The 23,174-nt window shown below is 47.0% G+C and overlaps 1 protein-coding gene across 4 annotated transcripts in view; it reads left to right on the top strand.

Moving 5' to 3' along the window:
- Positions 1–11,155: 11,155 nt before the first annotated feature.
- GJC1 (gap junction protein gamma 1) overlaps positions 11,156–23,174 on the top strand; it is a 72,676-nt gene continuing 60,657 nt past the window's right edge. For all 4 annotated transcript variants that reach the window (XR_011359809.1, XR_011359808.1, XM_069953315.1 and 1 more), the window contains exon 1: positions 11,156–11,426. Coding sequence is in view for 1 of the 4 variants with exons in the window: in XM_069953315.1 (XP_069809416.1) it covers positions 11,399–11,426 (28 nt within the window). In the remaining 3 variants the exon portion in view is untranslated. The remainder of the gene's footprint in view (positions 11,427–23,174) is intronic.

Here is a 23,174-nt window from a genome sequence, read left to right as displayed (position 1 = left end):
ACTGTGCAGTGTATATACATAGACACTGAGGGAAGTGGTACTGTGCAGTGTATATACACACACACTGAGGGAAGTGGTACTGTGCAGTGTATATACATACAGACACTGAGGGAAGTGGTACTGTGCAGTCTATACATACTGACACTGAGGGAAGTGGTACTGTGCAGTGTATATACACACACACTGAGGGAAGAGGTACTGTGCAGTCTATACATACTGACACTGAGGGAAGTGGTACTGTGCAGTGTATACATACACACACTGAGGGAAGTGGTACTGTGCAGTGTATATACAGACACTGAGGGAAGTGGTACTGTGCAGTGTATATACAGACACTGAGGGAAGTGGTACTGTGCAGTGTATATACAGACACTGAGGGAAGTGGTACTCTGCAGTGTATATATAGACACTGAGGGAAGTGGTACTGTGCAGTGTATATACAGACACTGAGGGAAGTGGTACTGTGCAGTCTATATACATACAGACACTGAGGGAAGTGGTACTGTGCAGTCTATACATACTGACACTGAGGGAAGTGGTACTGTGCAGTGTATATACATACACACACTGAGGGAAGAGGTACTGTGCAGTGTATATACAGACACTGAGGGAAGTGGTACTGTGCAGTCTATACATACTGACACTGAGGGAAGTGGTACTGTGCAGTCTATACATACAGACACTGAGGGAAGTGGTACTGTGCAGTGTATATACACACACACACTGAGGGAAGAGGTACTGTGCAGTCTATACATACTGACACTGAGGGAAGAGGTACTGTGCAGTGTATACATACAGACACTGAGGGAAGTGGTACTCTGCAGTGTATATACAGACACTGAGGGAAGTGGTACTGTGCAGTGTATATACAGACACTGAGGGAAGTGGTACTGTGCAGTCTATACATACTGACACTGAGGGAAGTGGTACTGTGCAGTGTATATACATACACACACTGAGGGAAGAGGTACTGTGCAGTGTATATACAGACACTGAGGGAAGTGGTACTGTGCAGTCTATACATACTGACACTGAGGGAAGTGGTACTGTGCAGTGTATATACACACACACACTGAGGGAAGAGGTACTGTGCAGTCTATACATACTGACACTGAGGGAAGAGGTACTGTGCAGTCTATACATACTGACACTGAGGGAAGTGGTACTGTGCAGTGTATACATACACACACACACTGAGGGAAGTGGTACTGTGCAGTGTATACATACACACACACTGAGGGAAGTGGTACTGTGCAGTGTATATACAGACACTGAGGGAAGTGGTACTGTGCAGTGTATATACAGACACTGAGGGAAGTGGTACTGTGCAGTGTATACATACAGACACTGAGGGAAGTGGTACTCTGCAGTGTATATACAGACACTGAGGGAAGTGGTACTGTGCAGTGTATATACAGACACTGAGGGAAGTGGTACTGTGCAGTGTATATACAGACACTGAGGGAAGTGGTACTGTGCAGTGTATACATACAGACACTGAGGGAAGTGGTACTCTGCAGTGTATATACAGACACTGAGGGAAGTGGTACTGTGCAGTGTATATACAGACACTGAGGGAAGTGGTACTGTGCAGTGTATATACAGACACTGAGGGAAGTGGTACTGTGCAGTCTATACATACTGACACTGAGGGAAGTGGTACTGTGCAGTCTATACATACTGACACTGAGGGAAGTGGTACTGTGCAGTCTATACATACACACTGAGGGAAGTGGTACTGTGCAGTCTATACATACTGACACTGAGGGAAGTGGTACTGTGCAGTCTATACATACTGACACTGAGGGAAGTGGTACTGTGCAGTCTATACATACCCCCCCCCCCGCACTGACTACCACACCTGGCCGCCATCACAACAGACACTACCAATCAGCCGCCCAGGCCGCGGTCCCCCCACACAGATTAGTGGCCGGCCGCCACCCCTGCCGTCCCTCCGGTTGTACTCACACACTATTCACAATCTTGGTGCCGCTGGGGTGCACTTGAAGAACCGCCGGGTGAGGAGAGGCAGGAGAGAGGCGCTGGAGGAGTGTGGCGCCTCTGCGGCCATCCGTCCAATGAATGAAGGACGTGCGGGATGACGTCACTGGAGAAGCGTGTCCCCGCACACGTCATCCAGCACGTCCGTCATTCATTGGATGGACGGCCGCAGAGGCGCCACGTGCTTCGGTGCAGCGTGCGGAAGTCCTTTAAGAGACAGCCGCCGCCAAGGCCAGTCGCAAATGGCGCCCAGATTAATAAATCTGGGCGCCATTTGCAAGATATCAGTCGCATTGGCGACCATTTTGGTCGCCATCTGGAGCCCTGTGAGGGGTGTAATAGTAGCACAGGCAGGGCTGTATTAACAGCTGCTGCTGCCCTAGGCACTAAACCTGAAGACGCACCATCTTCACGCACCTATTGGCGATACCAGACCTGACCAATACCACCATACTCCCCACCCCCCTGGAAAAGACACCAGATTTACTGGCAAGTCTGAACAGGAGGAGGGAAACTAAAAAAAAAAAAAAAAAAAAATTGTTTTTTCTGTCCCCCTGGTGCTGCCCTAGGCACCGGACCACGGGTGCCTAGTGGTAAATACGGCCCTGAGCACAGGTACAGATGAGGGGCAGGGGCATAGCTAGGAGTTATGGGGTCCCATGAAACCTTGAAAAGGGGCGGACTGGGTGAGAAGGGCACATACCTGGTATACCCCTCATCTCACCCCGGGCACACATGTTCTCCCAGACAAAGATGGAGGGCCCTAGTCTCTGGAGGAGGCCGCATGGGCTGCAGGAGAGGGGGACTGGGGCAGAGATGGTAGTGTCACTGCAGTTACTGGAGGTGTACAGCATGATCGGGGGGCAGTGCAGACCCCTGATCCTGCTGTACAGCTCCAGTAACCACACTGATGCTACCAACTCTGCCGCAGTCACCCTATCCTGCAGTCCCTGAAGCCACCTCCTCCAGAGACCAGGGGCGTGTGCGGCCGGGAGCACGTGTACTCGTCCCGCTATGGGGGCGGGTCAACCGCAGGGACAGACGACACTGCTGGGCGCTCTCCCTCCCCAGGCTCTGCTTCAGCAGCTGGAGGCTGCAAACTAGGGCTGTGAAGTCGGAGCCAGTTTTGGCTGGAGTTGGAGTCGGAGCTAGTTTTGGCTGAAGTCAGAGTCGGAGTTGGGGAAAAAAAATGTACCGACTCCGACTCCAGCTTTAAAAAAATCTTTAAACAATTTAGAATTGAGTTTTGATTATTACATTTTGGGTGAATTAATTTGAATAATCACCAAGCCCTACTGTAAAGTAAACACAAAAAGACAAGACACAAGTGAAAAAATATTTTTTAATCACATAAAAACCCCTACACTTCTCAACGATTTTATTAAACCAAAACATTGATCTGGTCCACGGAATACGGAACAATCTGGATATAGATATCTGAAAAACAAAGGAGAAAGATATAAAAAAAAAAAAAAAAAAAGCAGAACACCCGTCATATTTTTTTTTTTTTTCTTAGCAATTATGTTTTTATTCATTTTTCAACACAAAACAATAAGACAAACAGAAGCATATAGTAAGAACAGGCTAACAAGTTTCCATAACAAGGTGGATGTACAAAGGCAGGCAAGATGACAGGCAATGTACAAGTAGTAAATTCCGGCTTACAATATCTAGCCAGACATCTGTGTAAGAGAACATAACTCTCATTAGGAAGGACAACAGAACAAAACATCATAAGTGGTGGTCCCACTAATGGTCCTTTTACACGGAACGATTATCGCTCCTTTTTGCACGATAACGATCGGATTTGAGCGATAATGGTTCCGTGTAAACGCTGCGAACGATCAAGGGACAAGCGAGAAATCGTTCATTTTGATCTTTCAACATGTTCTCAAATTGTCGATGATCGTTCGCAAAAAATTTGCAGATCGTTCCGTGTAAACATTCTTTCAACGATTTCACCCATGTGTGAGATAGACTTAAGCGATCGCATAACGATTTTTCCGTACAATGCATCGTTCCATCTAAATGCTGATCGTTATAAAAAAACATTGTTCATTCAAAATTGTTAATCGTGCGAATTATCGCTCCGGGTAAAACCACCATAACATGTAACTTCTGAAAACACACCATTAAGGCACAATAAGATGCATGTGTGCTAGGTAACAGGTGACCTAAGAAAGGCTAAAGAAAGGAAGAGGTAACAGAGGAAAAGGAGAAGGGGGGGGGGGGAGAAAAGTGAACATGTAGAGAATAGCAGGGGGAGGGAGAGTCCTGGGCAGCTCAAGCCATAGCATAGCAAACTCAGTTACCAGTCGGCTGCGTTGGGCTGCTGGGGGAAGTGGCATGTAATATGGAGACAGAATTATGTATTTGGAGTCAAGCCATGGTCGCCATATTTTACAATACTTCTCCATGGGTCCTATTAGACCAGCTGACCATCTTCTCAAACCTACAAATCTGGTAACCCTTTTGAAACCATTAGTTTGGGGTCGGTGGCACTGTCTGTTTCCACTTTAACGGGACTAGTGCCTTGGCGGCTGCTAGCGAGCGGGTGGCTAGGTTAGCTTTAGCAGGTTTGTACGTCTTGGAGGGTAGGCTCAAAGCTACTATGGACATAGACAGTGTTATATCGGATCCAGTCACCTCCTTCAGGACCGCTTTAACTGTTTTCCATTAGTAAGTTCTGGACAATTACACCAGATGTGTGACAGAGAGCCAGTGTGTAGCAAGCACCACTAGCATTTATCCATTGGGGCAAGTTTATAAGCGTGCAGCCATTCTGGCATCTTATACCAGCGATAAAGCAGCTTGTGGTGGTTCTCCTGTAGTACGCATCTGGAGAAACCGTGGGAGTGAGTAAGGATAATGTAAAAGTCTGACCCAGACAGGGATATATTAAGCTCTCTTTCCCAGGATAGTAAGTATCCAGGTTTAGAGGTGTTTGACAACATACTAACTAGCTGGTATAGCAAAGAAATAGAGTGCTTGTTCAGTCCTCCCGTGGAGTAAATCTTCTCTAGTTCCGCTGGTTCCCCAGATAGCGGGCCTAACTCTGAAAGCTGCTTGAAGCATTTGGTGGTGCAGCTATGGGTGTAGAGCCTAGACTATTCCACATCTGAATATATGTTGGTGTGGGATCACCCACCATCCAGGGGACCAATGCAGCAGGCAAAGCCTGGGAGGGGAAGGGGAACAATTTAAATTGTAGACTCTTCCACATCTGAAGTGCACCCTTCACCGTCGGGAACAGTTGGGGGTCATTAATGGTTTTAGGGGTGGGCATCCAGAGGTCGCGAACAGTCAGTGACCTAGTGTAGTGTGGGGAGGGCGACGGAGACGGCGGAGCCCCCATTGAAATAGGCTTAACTAGGTCCAGCCAGTGGCCTAATTGAATAGCTTTGTAATACATTTGTATATCAGGTAGACCAATATCTCCTTTTGCTCGAGGGCGTATGAGCAGGCCATTAAAAGTCCGCGGTCTCCTGCCCCTCCACAGGAATCTGGAGAAGATGCTTCGTAATGTGAGGAAGAAAGTGTTCAGGACTGGAATCGGTACCATCTGTAGGACATACAAGATCTTTGGCAATATGTAAGTTTTTAAGAGATTTTTCCTGCTCAGCCAGGATATTACAGGTAAGTCATAATCTTTTAAAAGGGCAGTGATGGAGGATATGAGGGGGACATAATTAAGTTGATAGAGGTCTGCAAGGTGACTGGACAGTTTAACCCCCAAGTATTTAATAGAGTGAGAAGCCCACTTAAAAGAAGTGGTGCGGCTTAAGGCCTGCTTTTCACCCGGAAGTGCCCAGTACAATCCTTACAGTACAGCACAGATCAGCACTATACTGTACAGTACATTATACACAAGAAACATTCAACAAAACCAGCAATTATAGTACAGCAATCACTAACTCCTCTATCATCCGGTACTGTATAGAGTCCCCCCATCCCAGCACTGTAAAGTATGGGAGATGGTGGTGCACTGACTGTACTACTACTGTACTGTATATGCACTCCAGCAGTCTTTTACAGTACTGTATGTAAAGCCTCACCAGTGCTAAACTCACCAGGTACAACCCACCATCCATGCTCACAGAAACGTTCAGATACCGAGTACTTAAAGACTGGGTGCCCGAAAAGTGTTTAAGAACCGAGCAAGAGTTTGAGAACCAACGCAATCTTTTCTTGAAAATACAGTTTGAGTTCCAAGCAGTTTGAGAACCAATGTACCACTGTATTTACTTTAAAATTGGAGACCTTATTAAAGGCTAGTAGAGTATCTTCTATGCGCGGGAGGGAGGTAACCGGGTCTGTGACTAAAAATAATAGGTCATCGGTGAATGCCGAGGTTTTAATTTCAGTCTGGCCTATAGAGACCCCTGCAATGTCCAGTGTTTGTCGTACTTTTTGGAGTAAGGGGAGAAAGGTTGCCATTTACTTTCAGCCTCGCATGGGGCTCATCATAGAGAGAGTGGATGGCCTTCACAAACCGGTCAGGTAGTCCAAATTTTGCCAGGGCAGTCCTCATGAATTGCCAATCGACTCTGTGGAAAGCCTTCTAGGCATCTATGTGCAGCTCGACTTCTAGTGCAGCTTGGCATCATGAATTGCTGCATACAGCTTAGCCGTGATATGTCTACCCTCCCGCCCATGCCTCCCCAACTAGTGCTGGTACCAATGGGCATAACCTTATGGAGTGAAGCTTCGCCCATATTTTGAGATTTAAGTTCAGCAGCGAGATGGCCCTGTAACTGCCACAGTGTAGGGGGTCCTTGCCTTCCTTCCAGATCACTGCTACGTGTGCCTTCTGGGTTTGTTTGGGCCACGAGGCACCTTGAATGAGTGCGTTACAGGTAAAGGTCCCGGGCTTTCCCCCGGTGGGAAACTATTGGATGACCTCCAGTACTTCCTCAGGTAAAACAGAACACCCATCATTTTGACAGGTGTTTTGCTCCTTACAGTATGTACCATCTGTGCAGATAGCTGCTTACAGTCTGGCACCCAAGGGTTAAACTGAGGATGCATTACATCCCAACTGAACCCCCTGGGGGCCAGACTGATCTCACACTGCTCCTGCAAGCAAGGAATGGAGTAATTTCCAGCTGAGTACCCCCAAGGATGCAATCGATAAAAAAGTTGCCTTAATAAGCCATAGGCTCTGTCAGCAATGGATTCCCAGATCACCTTCTTAACAATCTGACTGGCCTGTAGGACCCAGTGATAATGCCCACCCTGTAGCTAGATGCAATGCTTCCTGTAGCCAGATATGCTCCAGGTATCAGACAACCAAGTATGCTCCTTGCAGCCATATATGCCCCTTGTTGACAGCTATGCCCGCCCCCCCATAGCCAGATAAAACTCCCCTTGGAGCCATATACCTCCCCCCCATATAGTTTTATGCCCCCTCTGTGCACACAGTCAGTTTTAGCCCCTCTCCCCCCCTCTGTGCCCCCAGTCAGTTTTAGGGTCCCCCCTCTGTGCCCCCAGTCTGTTTTAGGGTCCCCCCTCTGTGCCTCCAGTCAGTTTTAGGGCTCCCACCTTCTGTGCCCCCAGTCAGTTTTAGGCCCCCCAATCAGATTTATGCCCTCCTCTGTGCCAGATATATTTTATTGGCCACTCTGTGCCCCCAATTAGTTGTTTTATGCTCCCCTCTGTGCCAATTAGTTGTTTTAGGGGCCTCCAATCAGTTTTTTTCCCACCCCCTCAGTACCCCCAATCAGTTTTAGCCCCCCCCCCCCGTGCCTCCAGTTTTTGCCCCCATCCCCTCAGAGCCCCAATCAGTTTTAGCCCCCCCCCTGTGCCTCCAGTTTTTGCCCCCATCCCCTCAGAGCCCCAATCAGTTTTAGCCCCCCTGTGCCTCCAGTATTTGCCCCCATCCCCTCAGTGCCCCAATCAGTTTTAGCCCTCCATGCCTTCAATCAGTTTTTGCTCCAACAAGTTTTAGCCCTCCTTCCCCGTACCTCCAATCAGTTTTTGCCCCTACCCCGTCAGTGCCCCCAACCAGTTTTAGCCCCCCGTGCCTCCAATCAGTTTTAGCCCCCACCCCCTCAGTGCCCCCAATCAGTTTTAGCCCCCCCTGTGCCTCCAATCAGTTTTTGCCCCCACCCCTCAGTGCCCCCAATCAGTTTTAGCCCCCCCTGTGCCTCCAATCAGTTTTTGCCCCCACCCCTCAGTGCCCCCAATCAGTTTTAGCCCCCCTGTGCCTCCAATCAGTTTTTGCCCCCACCCCCTCAGTGCCCCCAATCAGTTTTTGCCCCCAACCAATTTTAGCCCCCCCCGTGCCTCCAATCAGTTTTTGCCCCCACCCCCTCAGTTTTAGCCCCCCTGTGCCTTCAATGAGTTTTTGCCCCCACCCCGTCAGTACCCCAGTCCCCCCCCCGTGCCTACAATCAGTTTTCGCCCCGACCCTCTGTGCGCCCCCAGTTTTATGCCCTCCTCTGTGCCAGATATGTGCCCCTCTGTGTCCGCAATTAGTTGTTTTATGCTCCCAATCGGTTTTAGGTACCCTCTCTGTGCCACGAATCAGTTTTACGGCCCCCTTTGTGCCCCCAATTTGTTTTAGGCCTTCCTCTGTGCCCCCAATCAGATTTATGCCCTCACCCCCTCTGAGCCCCCAGTTTTAGCCCCCCATGCCCCAATCAGTTTTAGCCCCCCCAATCAGATTTATGCCCTCCTCTGTGCCAGATATATGTCCCTTTGTGTCCTCAATTAGTTGTTTTATGCTCCCCCCACCCCGTGCCCCCAATCAGTTTTATGCCCTCCTCTGTGCCCCCAATCAGAAGTATGCTCTCCTCTGTGCCAGATATATGCCCCTTTGTGCCCACAATTAATCGTTTTATGCTCCCCCCCCCCCCAATCAGTTTTAGGCCTCCCCTCTGTGCCCCCCCAATCAGTTTAAGGCCCCCACTCTGTGTCCCCCCTCCTTTGTGTCAGGAATATTTTATTGGCCCCTCTGTGCCCCCAGTTTTATGCTCTTCTCTGTACCAGATATATTTTAATGTCCATTCTGTGTCCCCAATTCGTTGTTTTATGCCCCCTCCATAGAAAAAAAACAAATAAAAAAACAACATAAACTTGAACTCACCTGTTACCTGCTCCCTGGCTATCTCCCAGCAGCGCGAGTCTCCCCTCCCGGCACCTACTTCATCCTCTGCGCACTCTCCTCCTATCTTTCGGTGCAAGCAGCGTTGGACAGAGACACTGCCTGCGCTGACAGATGAAAGAAGAATGAGGAGAGCACAGGGAGGATGGGGTAGCTGCTGAACAGGTGACAAGTGACGTCCCTGCTGGCGGCCCACTGTGGAGGGAGCACATACTCAGCCCATTAGTGGCCCTCAGCTGCTACTTAAAGGGGTTATCCAGTGCTACAAAGACATGGCCACTTTCCCCCCTCTCTTGTCTCAAGATTGGGTGGGTTTTCAAACGCAGTTCCACTGAAGTAAATGGAGCTTAAAGTGACTGTACCACCAGGCCCAGACTGAAGCACTGGAGGCGGGCCGACCCACCCTTAGGGTTCAAACACACAGGACGTATATGCAGCGAGTTTCTCGCTGCGTAAACGCAGTGAAACTCGCTGCATATCCCGTCCCTGTGTAGTCAATGGCAGGCAAAATCGCAGCAGGGATGAACATCCCTGCTGCAAGTTTGTCTGCAGCCCGCCCTTTTAACCCCCCGGCCGCCGGAGCATATACCTGATCCAGGTAAAGTATATGCTCCAGCCAGCCGCCGCTCGCAGCCTTATTAACACATCCTGCAGCCCCAATCGTCCCCACGGGCGCCCGATCGCCCCCCTCGATTAGGGATGATCGGGGCAGCAGGATGTGTTAAGGAGGCTGCAGGCGGCGGCTGGCTGGAGCATATACTTTACCTGGTCCCTGCTCCGGCTTGCTGAAGACACAGGGAACCGCCGGAGCCGGGATCAGGTAAAGTATACGCTCCGGCGGCCGGGGGGTTAAAAGGGCGGGCTGCAGACAAACTCGCAGCAGGGATGTTCATCCCTGCTGCCATTTTGCCTGCCATTGACTACACAGGGACGGGATATGCAGCGAGTTTCACTGTGTTTACGCAGCGAGAAACTCGCTGCATATACGTCCTGTGTGTTTGCACCCTTAGTGGGAAGAAACTCCAGCCGCTCCATCACGTGACTCCATTAGAATCAATGGAACCCTATCATAGAGGGGCTGGGGTTTCCTCCCACTAAGGGTGGGTCGGCCCGCCTCCAGTGCTTCAGCCTGGGCCTGGTGGTACAGTCACTTTAATTGCAAACTACACCTGAACTGGAGACAAGGAAGGGGGAAAAGTGGTCATCTTTTTGTAGCACTGGATAACCCCTTTAAGCAGCGCACAGACCCAGACTGCAGCACATTGCAGAATTCTCCCACAATAGGAGAGTAGAGCAGCCTGCAGGCTCAGGTCAGCTCTCCTCAACCGGCTGTCACTATCAGCTGATTCAGGAGAACTGGAGAGTGAAAGCAGGTGGTGAGGGGGCCCAGCAGGCCCCTAGCATCCAGGCCTAGTCGCCTTGGTGACCGCTGTGGCCCCTATAGATACGCCACTGGCTCCCACTGACTGTGACTGCAGCACATCACAGATTGCTCCCACAGACCCTGCAGATCATTGCATAACATCATTACTACAGACCACTGACCCCCATCTGCTCTGCATAACATCATTACTACAGACCCCCAACCCTGCAGACCATCACATATCATTACTACAGACCACTGACCCCCATCTGCTCTGCATAACATCATTACTACAGACCCCTAACCTGCAGACTATCACACATTACTACAGATCCCTAACCCTGCAGACCATCACTACTACAGACCCCTGACCCTGCAGATCATTACTAGACCCGACTCTGCAGATCATTGCATAACATCATTACTACATGTCCCTGCCCCCGCAGATCATCGCATAACACATTACTACAGACCCCGACCCTGCAGACCATCACATATCATTACTACAGACCCCTGGCCCTGCAGATCATCACATTATTATAGAGCCCTGACCCTGCAGACTATCGCATAACACATTACTACAGACCCGTGACCCAGAGAGTAGCTTACCAATACCAATGCCCACAAAGTGCTCACACAGCCATTACCGTCATCTTCTACCTCACAGAAAGCCCGGGACACAGACAAGCCCTGCAGCAGGACAGTCCTGACTGGGTAAATGCTTCCTGACTGACCTGGACCGGCCGGGAACAATGAGGCTCCTCCCACACAAGTCATCACGGGTAGAGAGATTCCCTTGGCACGAGCATCTACCTGAGCGGAGTGACGGGGGCGGGGCTTACCGTCTCCGCTGCCGGAGCTGAGGAGATGACGGGAGGAGAGCCCCGGCGCTGGAGTGCGGACTTTCTCCGTGACTCCGGCTCCTGTGTATGCCGCCGGTGACGGGACCCAGCCCGAGTGAGTAACGGGGATTGTACTTTGTCCGGTTGTTACACGACTCTGAGCAGAATAGCTGTGCATGCCGGGTCTGCGGAGCTGGTAGCGCTGACAGGACGGGCTCCATATAGATGTATGTATACAGTCCTGTCACTATAACTTACCACACAGCGCGGCCGCTCCCGGTGACGGTGTATGGAGAGGAGATGGTCCTGTACGGTGATCAGCAGCGTCCTGCCGGCTCCTCACCCATCACCTCATACAGGGGGGGGGGGGGGGATATCGGGACATGTCACGTGGTGTCCTCCCTATCGGGATACTTCTTATACCGTCTTATGCTGCTCTTATGACTTCTTTTTAATGCAGAACTGTGTCGTCTGGTTTATTACATGTCCTGATGTTTAGTATAACCTCCTACATTTATATCATAGAACTTTTATAAACTAAATTCATATATCTGTCTTATATATCATGTGATCTATAATATGATATATTTTCTGTCATCTGTAGTACAGGATCCTGTATATGCTGGGATCTGTAGTATAGGATCCTGTATATGCTGGGATCTGTAGTACAGGATCCTGTATATGCTGGGATCTGTAGTACAGGATCCTGTATATGCTGGGATCTGTAGTACAGGATCCTGTATATGCTGGGATCTGTAGTACAGGATCCTGTATATGCTGGGATCTGTAGTACAGGATCCTGTATATGCTGGGATCTGTAGTACAGGATCCTGTATATGCTGGGATCTGTAGTACAGGATCCTGTATATTCTGGCATCTGTAGTACAGGATCCTGTATATGATGGGATCTGTAGTACAGGATCCTGTATATGCTGGGATCTGTAGTACAGGATCCTGTATATTCTGGGATCTGTAGTACAGGATCCTGTATATTCTGGCATCTGTAGTACAGGATCCTGTATATTCTGGGATCTGTAGTACAGGATCCTGTATATGCTGGGATCTGTAGTACAGGATCCTGTATATGCTGGGATCTGTAGTACAGGATCCTGTATATTCTGGCATCTGTAGTACAGGATCCTGTATATGCTGGGATCTGTAGTACAGGATCCTGTATATGCTGGGATCTTTAGTATAGGATCCTGTATATTCTGGCATCTACAGTACAGGATCCTGTATATTCTGGCATCTGTAGTACAGGATCCTGTATATGCTGGGATCTGTAGTACAGGATCCTGTATATGCTGGGATCTGTAGTACAGGATCCTGTATATGCTGGGATCTGTAGTATAGGATCCTGTATATGCTGGGATCTGTAGTATAGGATCCTGTATATGCTGGGATCTGTAGTACAGGATCCTGTATATGCTGGGATCTGTAGTACAGGATCCTGTATATGCTGGGATCTGTAGTACAGGATCCTGTATATGCTGGGATCTGTAGTACAGGATCCTGTATATTCTGGGATCTGTAGTACAGGATCCTGTATATTCTGGCATCTGTAGTACAGGATCCTGTATATTCTGGGATCTGTAGTACAGGATCCTGTATATGCTGGGATCTGTAGTACAGGATCCTGTATATTCTGGCATCTGTAGTACAGGATCCTGTATATGCTGGGATCTGTAGTACAGGATCCTGTATATGCTGGGATATGTAGTGCCCTATATATTCTGCGAGCTGTAGTATAGTATCATTAGATTTATACTATGAGTGATCTATAGCAGTGCTTCTCAGTTCCAGTCCTCATGGCCAACAGTAGGTCGTGTTTTGAGGATATGCCCTACAAAGAACACCTGTGGTGATACCTGATGCCCTATACCTGAGTATAATTATATCACCCGTGAAATACTAAGGAAATCCTCAGTACATGACCTGTTGGTGGCCACGAGGACTGTAACTGAGAAACACTGATCTGTAGTACTGTATGTGAATGATGTATAATATGTGAGCTATAGTATAGTCTCATTACATTTATAGTGTATATACAGTAATACCTCGGTTTTCGAACGCTTTGGAACTCGAACTGCTTGGTATTCGAACGAAAATTTACCCAGAAGTAGTGTTTGGAATTCGAACTTTGCTCGGTTTTCGAACGTTTTTCGAACGTTTTTGCGAGCGTGGATGGTGGGTTGTACCTGGCGAGTTAAGCAGTGGTGAGGCTTCACATACAGTACAGTGCTGTATAAGACTGCTGGAGTGCATATACAGTGCAGTAGTAGTACAGGCAGTGCACCACCATCTCCCATACATTACAGTGCTTGGATGGGGGGGAGACGCTATACAGTAAAGGATGGGTGAGGAGTTGGTGACTACTGTACTATAATTGCTGGTTCTGCTGAACATTTCTTATGTTTAATGTCCTGTACAGTATAGTGCTGTTCTGTACTGTACTGTAGTGATTATACTGAGCACTTATCAGTGTAATAAATGAGTATTGTAGGTAATTATTGGTGGCTGCTGGAACCAATTCATCACATTTACATTATTTCCTATGGGAAGACACTGCTCGGTTTTCAAACTGTTTGGTTCTCAAACTGCCTTCCAGAACCAATTAAGTTCAAGAACCGAGGTACCACTGTATTGTGAACGATCTATAGTATGCCAATGAATTTGTAAACTAAAATATCTTGTATATCATGTGATATATATATATATTACCTTATATATAATGTGATCTATAGTGGTGGTTTCCATCCTGTATTGTACACATGCAGGTTGAGAGAAATGCTCTGTGCCTTAACCCTTTGAGGACCAAGCCCAAAATGACCCAGTGGACCACGGCAATTTTCATTTTTGTGCTTTTGTTTTTTCCTCCTCCTCTTCTAAAAGCTCTAGCACTTTCAGTTTTCTATCTACAGGGCCATGTAAGTGTTTGTTTTTTACTGGAGTAGTTGTACTTTGTAATGGCACCTTTCATTCTACCATAACATGTATGATGGAACCTGTGTCTATGCAATGGACTATATGGTATATGGTTTTTGCAATTAATTATTAACCCCTAGACGATCCTTGGCATACCCGTAGGTCCTGGGCCGCCTAGGGGTGTTCCTGGCTGATCCCAGCTCGGCACTCGGTTGTTTTCGTCTGCAGCAGCCGGAAGCAATCAAGTGCCGATCTCATTGATTTATGCAGTATAACTATACTGCATAGATCTCAATGAGGGATCAGTGTACTTATACTAGAAGTCCCCCATTATAAAAAAAAAAAATGTTTTTATTTATAAAAAAAAGCCCCCTCCCGTAGTAAAAGTTTGAATCACCCCCTTTTCCAATGCTATAATAAAAATAAATAAATAAACATGCTTGGTATCGCCGTGTGCACAATCGCCCGAACTATTAAAAAATTGCGCATTTTTGGTCGCATCAAATACAGAAATTTTTTTAATAAAAAGCAAATCAAAACAAATCAAATCAAAAAGTCGCATATGCGCAATCAAAGTACCGATAGAAAGAACACATCTTGGCACAAAAAATGACACCTCACACAGCCCCATAGACCAAAGGATAAAAGCGCTATAAGCCTGGGAAGAGAGCGATTTTAATGAACATATTTTTGTTAACAATGGTTTGAATTTTTTACAAGCCATCACATAATATAAAAGTTATACATGTTACATATTGTTGTAATCGTAATGACTTGAGGAACATATATAAAAAGACAGTTTTACCCCAGGGCGAACGGCGTAAAAACAAAAACCCTCCAAATAAAAAAAATGCGTTTTTGTTTTTTTTTTCAATTTCACCACACATTTAATTTTTTCCTGCTTTTGCAGTGTACTTTATAAACAAATTCAGCCCGTCATTGCAAAGTACAATTAGTGGTGCAAAAAATAAGGGCTCATGTGGGTTTCTAGGTGAAAAAATGCAAGAAAAAAACGAAAGCGCAAAAATTGAAATTGAACCGGTCCTCTAAGGGTTGAAGGGAAGCTCCACATAAGGAAAATTTGTTTTCTATTAAAAGTACATTAAATGTTATATAGATGTGTCTATATAATGTATTACCGTATCTGTACAGTTCTGCTACACTGGTAGCTGATAGAAATCCAGGAAGTGAAGAAAAATGGCCCCTGTGCCAATTCACATTGTCTCCTGGTCCCTCTGCTCTCCCACCTTAGGAGACAAATCTTCCATGCCTCTGTCTCACAGGGTGTGATGTCACAGGAGGCTTGGCTTGATACCCCAATCCCCTGAGTGATTTACCATCTCTGACCGACCAGAAGCAGGTACAGCAAGGACTGTGGACCGTGAACAGCTGAGGGAGAGCATTGCATTCTGAAACCAGTACTGCATTCTGGGAACTGCTCAACCAGGAAGTACAGAAACACAATACAGAACAACCCCCCCCCCCCCCCAAAAAAAAACAAACAAACAAACAGGTAGTTTGGTAGTTTCAAAACAGGGATAGATATGTGAGTAATGCGTTTTGCTTCTGCAGAAGCTTCTAAAAAATTGTGACTTGGTTTAAGAGCATTGCTTTGGTTTAAGAGCTCCCTGTGCTGGGTGGGAGGGCGAGTGGGGGAGGGTCATGGTCTGCACAGCGGGGTCTACAGCCCTGTACTCTGACCCAGGAAGTCTCCTTCACCTTCCAAATCATAGCAGATCCACTGCAGGCTGGGGCTTGCATCAGGGGACAGGACTGTGGGGGTAATCTCTCCATAGCTGTATCCCCTCTCTCCCCGGACAGAGAGTGCTGCATGTATGTGCCCACATCTGTCCTGATCATTCCTTCATGCCCCCTGCAGTCTCTGTCAGCCCTTGTGTTTCCCATCCTCTCCATTACTGTACAGTAACTTATAATATCACATATTCTGCTGTTTCTAAATCTTTGTTTCATCTGTTTTACATGTTATTCAGAATAATAAATCATTATTTTTGGGGTGTGGAACCAATTGTCTGCATTTCTATGATTTCTTATGGGAGAATTTGCTTTGGTATAAGAGTGGATTTGGATTACAAGCACGGTCCCGGAACAAATTATGCTCGTAATCCAAGGCACCACTGTATATATATTGCAACAAAAAAGTTGGTAATTCTGGCGCTTTTTCCCTCTTTTCGTTTACGCTATTCGCCGTTCGGGATAACAATTGTATTTTAATAGATCGAACAATTACGCACACTACATTATACAATATGTTTATTTACACTTTTTATACTTAAAAAATCCCGGGGCACACACCAACCAAAATGGCACAAAATGACACTAAAACAGTACATATTATACATATAGTTAATAATATAGATTCTAAATGTAACAAGTAACAAATATTACCACCACATACTGACTAACACCGCCACATACCGACTAATACCAGCACATACTGACTGATACCACCACATACTGACTAGCACCGCCACTGCTACTGAATAAGATCCACTGTACACAGATCATTATCACCTCATACAGTCATATAGGGGTGGACGCAGCTCCACAAGGTTGTATACACTATATAAATTGCATAGCAGTTATATCAAGTAACTCACAGGGGACGTCTTCTCTGATCGGAGTTCTTACCTTTTCATTTTCTTCTTCTCCATCTTCCCCGGGCCGTTTTGAGAACTTCTCCGAGCCACGAATCCACAGAATCTGCCAGACAGACATATTAGGCTCCTCACTCTGGCACCATCCTCATCTCTATAAACACTGCACATCTTTATTGGCCCCTTTACACCCTTCATTTAGTGGGTAGTCCTGACACTATGTGACCCCCCTTAGTATATATAGATGGCCCCCACTGCATGTTGCCCCCCCTTATAGATGGCCCCTTCTCCCCCCACCCCTTATAGATGCCCCCTCTTCTCCCCCCTCCCTTATAGATGGCCCCCTCTCTCCCCCATTATAGATGGCCCCCTCTCCCCCCATCCCTTATAGATGGCCCCCTCTTCTCCTCTCTTACTTTTTTTTAAAACTCTTTTTATTGAAGGATAAGGAACAGGCACAAACAATGTGGTATATTACATACATTATGTACATGACAGCTCAGCAGAGCAGTTATAAAGGCGTCTGTGTCCACAAATCACAAAAGAAAGCAGAAGAGGGCAGTAGAAAAACCACAAAACAATGCTTGCGATCACAAGAGTGATTAACGGGGGAGCAGTGGCGGGCTGGGTCCTGGTACCTACGCCACTGGGCCAAACCCTGCTGTGTATGGGTTGGGTTCAGGAGGGTTTAAATGCTGCTGACAGCAGCATCTAAACAGTTAAATAGCCAGCTTTGGTGATAGCTCTTTGTTGAATATTTGAAGGGGTTACCCAGTGCTACAAAAACATGGCCACTTTCTTCCAGAGACAGCACCACTCTTATCTCCAGTTTGGGTGCAGGTTTTGCATCTTAGTTCCATTGAAGTGAATGGAGCTTAATTGAAAACTACACCTGAACCTGGAGACGAGTTGTGTTGTCTCTGGAAGAAAGTGGCCATGTTTTTGTAGCACTGGGTAACCCCTTTAAAGTGAGCAGTGTTGCGGTTGGGGGGTTGGGCCAAACAGGTCACGGGAGTACTCTTATGGTGCGTTTACACGTAACTATTATGGTGCGAATTTGCGCGATAACGATCAAATTCGAACGATAATCGTACGTGTAAATGCAGCGAACGATCAAATGAAGAACGAGACATCGTTCGTTTTGATCTATTAGCATGTCATCAAATCAAAAAATTCGCCGATCGTTCCGTGTAAACAGTCGCCCGCAGCCTGGCCCCCCGCTCATCCGCAGCCCCCTGCGCCGGCTCGATCGCCACCCCCGCTGCTCTCATCGCCGCCGCCGCTCCAGTCGCCGCCGCCGCTCCGCTGAAGAGGAGCACTGATTGGCTGAAGAGGACCCGTTTGAAATTCACGGCTCCCCTCTTCAGCCAATCAGTGCACTGAAGAGCCGGGGATGTCTGAAGACCTGCTGCGCGGAGCAGGTAACGTATGACCGCGGGCCGGCGGGGGCGATCGGAGCGGCGGCGGGTGGCGATCAGAGCGGCGGCGGCGGGGGGGGGCAACCGGAGCTGCGGCGGGTGGCGATCAAGCCGGCGCAGGGGGCTGCGGACAATCGCAAAACGATTTTTCCGTACGATATATCGTACCGTCTAAACGCTGATCATTATTAAAAAAAAATTCGTTACTCCGACATCGTTAATCCTACAATCAGGCCAATTATCGTTTCGTGTAAACGCAGCATTAGTTTAAAAACTTAGTAGGTGCTCGTCTTGCCGCTTGCCATGTTTTCTGAAGTGTACTGTATGTTAAGCCAGGATATTGCACAGCTTTACATACATTATTAAAAACCTGGTACTATATTGTTTTAACTCATTAAAGTCCTATGATGTACTGGCAATCGGGTGTAGATAAGGTTAATAAATCCAGTACATATGTACTGCATTGATCCCTATGAGCAGTCGTGGTATTGCTTATAGGGGACTTCAAATTAGTGTTAAAATAAAAAAAAAAGATCAGCCACCCAGCAACAGCTGATGGGTGCCCCAGCGCAGGCTTACCTCAGAATTTTTCTCGAAAGGCTTGGTGACAACACCTATTAAATTTTTTTTTTCTTAACTAGACTTGTATGCTTCATAAATCTAACAGTATAACCATATAATCTCTCACACTTCCTGACAAAGTTTTTTATTTTTAAGAAATGTATCTCGGTCTTGTTGGCCAGACAAGTGTTCTTTATGTAGTTTAAGCGACTCTGTACCCACAATCTGTCCCCCCCAAACCACTTGTACCTTCAGATAACTACTTTTAATCCAAGATCTGTCCTGCGGTACGTTCGGCAGGGGATGCAGTTATTGTCATAAAAACAACTTGTAATCCGGCAGCACTGTGTCTAACGGCCGGGGCTTACATTTGTATAAGCATTAGGCTGGCACCACCTCTCCGTCCTTCCTCCCCACCCTCCTCATCATTAGGAATGATCCAGGAACATTTACTGCTGTTTGAGCTTTGCACCGGTGTATTAACGATCCAGCCCATGTTCATTATACACACAGGTGGGGAATAGGAAGCAATCTGCTGGGAGCATTCCTAATGATGAGGAGGGTGGGGAGGAAGGACAGAGAGGGTGTGCCAGCCTAATGCATATACAAATGTAAGCCCCGGCCGTTGGACACAGCGCTGCCAGATTAAAAGTTGTTTTTATGACAGTAACTGCATCCCCTGCCGAACGGACCCCAGGACAGATCTTGGATTAAAAGCAGCTATCCGAAGGTACAAGAGGTTTGGGGGGTCAGATTGTGGGTACAGTGTCGCTTTAAGCTATTTCCTTATTTCTTGGTCTAAGTCTGCCCAATGTGCAGTCTTTTTCTGGTTTCTGTTGAATCCTGCAACATAAGTAAACATTGTTAAGTATTCTCATGAGAGCACTACCAGGATATATAAAGGCCTTATTCCACGGGCCGGCGAAGAGGAGCAAACAAGCGCTGTCAGCACTCGTTCTCCTCGTTTCCCGCTCGCTGCCACCGCTGTTACACGCGGCAGCAGGAGGGGCCTCGGGGGCTGCCCGGGTGATTGGTAGATCATCCGGGCAGCCCACAGCATACAGCAGCGGTCTGCTGCAGCCGCTCCTGTTCCACGGAGCGACAGCAGCAGATCGCTGCTATCACAGTTGCTTGTTTTTCAACATGTTTGAAAAACAAATGACTGCAAAGATCAGCCGACATGAACGATTCTCATAGGGATGCACTGACACTGGATCCGTAGCGTGAAATCCGCTGCGGATCCTGTGTATGTGAAGGCACCCTAAAGAAAAAAAAAATGGCCCATAGGTTCTCGGCTGAGAATACGCCATGATTGCCTCTGATACTGAGACAAACAGTGAGGGAGTTCCTTCTTCCTTCCTCTTCTTTCTCATCGTCATCATTTAGTGATGACAAGCGCCCAAGGCGCCGCCCCAGGACTTTGCCCCAGGAAGCCCCCTCAAGTGACCCCACCTGGACTCCAGTCCCTGACACGTACGAGCCACAGATTACTTAGTTCGTTGGGGTCACTTTTGGGGGGTTTACAATGTTTTGGCAGGACAGGGGCTCTGCAAACCCTTTATCCTCCATTCTAGCCAAATCCAGCTTCCAAAGTCCAAATTGCGCTCCTTCCTTTGGAGGCTTTTAGTGCGCCGGCTTTCCACTTTGTGTCTACATTTTTGCTCTACACTTTTTGCTCTACATGATTAGGGGTTCATTTTTTCTTTTAACCCCTTGTGAACATGAAAAATTAAAAGTTACACCAACGTTTCAGTGTAAAAAATTTAAATTTTTCATTTTCACAGCACTTGTGCTAGTCACCAGTGGGGTCCATATGCCCACTATAACCCTTGTTACATTCCTTGAGGGGTGTAGTTTCCATAATAGGGTCACTTGTGGGGGTTTCCAATGTTTTGGCAGCACTGGGGCTCTGCAAACCTGACATGGCCTTTGTCCTTTATTCTGGCCAAATCCAGCTTCCAAAATCCAAACTGCGATCCTTCCATTTGGAGGCTTTCCATGCAACAGCTTTGCACTTTGTGTCCACATGTGGGGTACTCCTGTAATCGGGGGAAATTGCTCTACATGATTAGTGGTTATTTTTTTTCTTTTAACCCCTTGTGAACATGAAAAATTCAAAGTTACACCAACATTTAAGTGTAAAAAATTTAGTTTTTCATTTTCACGTCTCATTGTTCCACATTTGTGCCTGTCACCAGTGAGGTCCATATGCCCACTATACACCTTGTTACATTCCTCGAGGGGTGTAGTTTCCCTAATGGGGTCACTTGTGAGGGGTTTCAATTGTTTTGGCAGCACGGAGGCTCTGTAAAACCAACATGACCTCCGTCCTCCTTTCTGGCAAAATCGAGGTTCCAAAAGACAAATGGCGCACCTTCCTTTTGAAGGCGTGTCCTGCACCGTCATGGCACAATATGCACCCATGTGGGGTATTTTTGTACTCTGAGGAAATTGCTGTACAAGTTTTATCGTTGTTTTTTTTCTTTTAACCCCTTGTGAACCCGAAAAATTTAAGGCTAGACCAATTCAATTAAATTTTTAATTTTCACGGCACATTGTGCCTGTCACCAGTGGGGTCCATATGCTCACTATACCCCTTATTACATTCCTTGAGGGGTGTAGTTTCCATGATGTGGTCACTTGTGGGGGGTTTCCACTGTTTTGGCAGCAGGGGGGCTCTGCAAACCTGACATGGCCTTCGTCCTCCATTCTGGCCAAATCCAGCTTCAAAATCCAAATTGCGCTTCCATTTGGAGGCTTTCCGTGCACTGGCTTTGTACTTTGTGCCCACATGTTGGGTACTCAATTGCTCTACATGATTAGAGGTTCATTTTTTCTTTTAACCCTTTGTGAACATGAAAAATTCAAAGTTACACCAACGTTTTAGTGTAAAAAATTTAATTTTCCATTTTCACGTCACATTGTTCCACATTTGTGTCTGTCACCAGTGGGGTCCACCTCAAATCCACTTCACGTGAACTGGTCCCTTGCAAAATCTGATTTTGAAATTCTTGCGAAAATTTGGAAAAATGCTGCTAAACTTTTAAGCTTTCTATTGTCTTAAAAAATTGAAGGCAAGTTTAATAAATGTTGCCAACATAAAGTAGAAAAAAATAAGAGAGATTATCACACTTTTAAGATTTGTTGTACAACTGGGTTAAAATATTTGGGAGGGCTGTGCCTTTCCAGTAAAGGAACTCAGAAAGAACCATTCTAACCAACAAACATACCATTTTATTTTAGTCAATTTTCTGTTTCTGTGCATTTGTGCCTCTGTTTGCTAATGTACGTACAGCATTAGAGAAAGCATTTATTTCATTATCTACCAATGCTTGGCTGTCTAAAGTACAGTCAGTATGTCTGGCTATACACATTTTATTGAGTAATGAAAAATAATTTCATACATTTGGTAAACGAGAAGATAATTATGTTTAGTTGTGTTTTATTCCCAGGTCTAGTTTCCCCTATTTCTCTGTACCTCAAGCTCTCTCAAGTTGCAGCTGCAGGCAGAGAGCTGTATCAGGCTGCAGGGCATGTTCACATGGCAAAAGTCTATGCTGATTTTGGAGGCTGTATTTGTGTCTGTGTCCGCATTTCCTCCATTGGCATTAGTGGGATATTACAGATCTCCCTCAAACATTAAGGGGGACATGTATCAAGTGGCGAAATGTGTTTTTTTCGGCAGAAAGTGCCGATTTGCGAATGATTTTATTTGCAAATGGCCGATTTGCGAATAAAATATTCGCAAATGGGCACTTTCTGCCGGGTACGCCAGGGAGGAGGGGGCGGAACAGGGGGGGGCGGAGTCTGCGCGATTCATGATTGTTTTCTTTTAAAGGGGTTATCCAGCGCTACAAAAACATGGCCACTTTCCCCCCTACTGTTGTCTCCAGTTCATGTGCGGTTTGCAATTAAGCTCCATTTACTTCAATGGAACTGAGTTTCAAAATCCCACCCAATCTGGAGACAACAGTAGGGGGAAAGTGGCCATGTTTTTGTAGCGCTGGATAACCCCTTTAAAGATACGTAGAAAACCTACTCCAGCTCTCAGCTGGCGTAGGTTTCCTGCCGTGCGCACCAGCGTGCACGGGATTTATGTAGAGGCAGTCCGCCTGTACATAGATCTCCTTAGTGCCGTAGCTGCGGGAACATTTTTAGGCTATGTTCACACTATGCGGACCCCCAAATAACTGACATGTCAGTTTTCCGCAGCCGCAATTCAGTGAATTGCGGCCGAAGAAAACTCTGTCAGTTCACCCAATGAAGCGAGCGGCTCCGGCCACTTGCTTCATTGTGTGATGTGGGAGGTTCTGATGCGGGTGCGCGCTGAGGAGCCCGCATCAG

The sequence above is a fragment of the Dendropsophus ebraccatus genome, chromosome 14 (genome assembly GCF_027789765.1).
Source record: "Dendropsophus ebraccatus isolate aDenEbr1 chromosome 14, aDenEbr1.pat, whole genome shotgun sequence".
Taxonomy (NCBI): Eukaryota; Metazoa; Chordata; class Amphibia; order Anura; family Hylidae; genus Dendropsophus; species Dendropsophus ebraccatus.
This window is presented reverse-complemented; position numbering and strand designations above follow the sequence as displayed.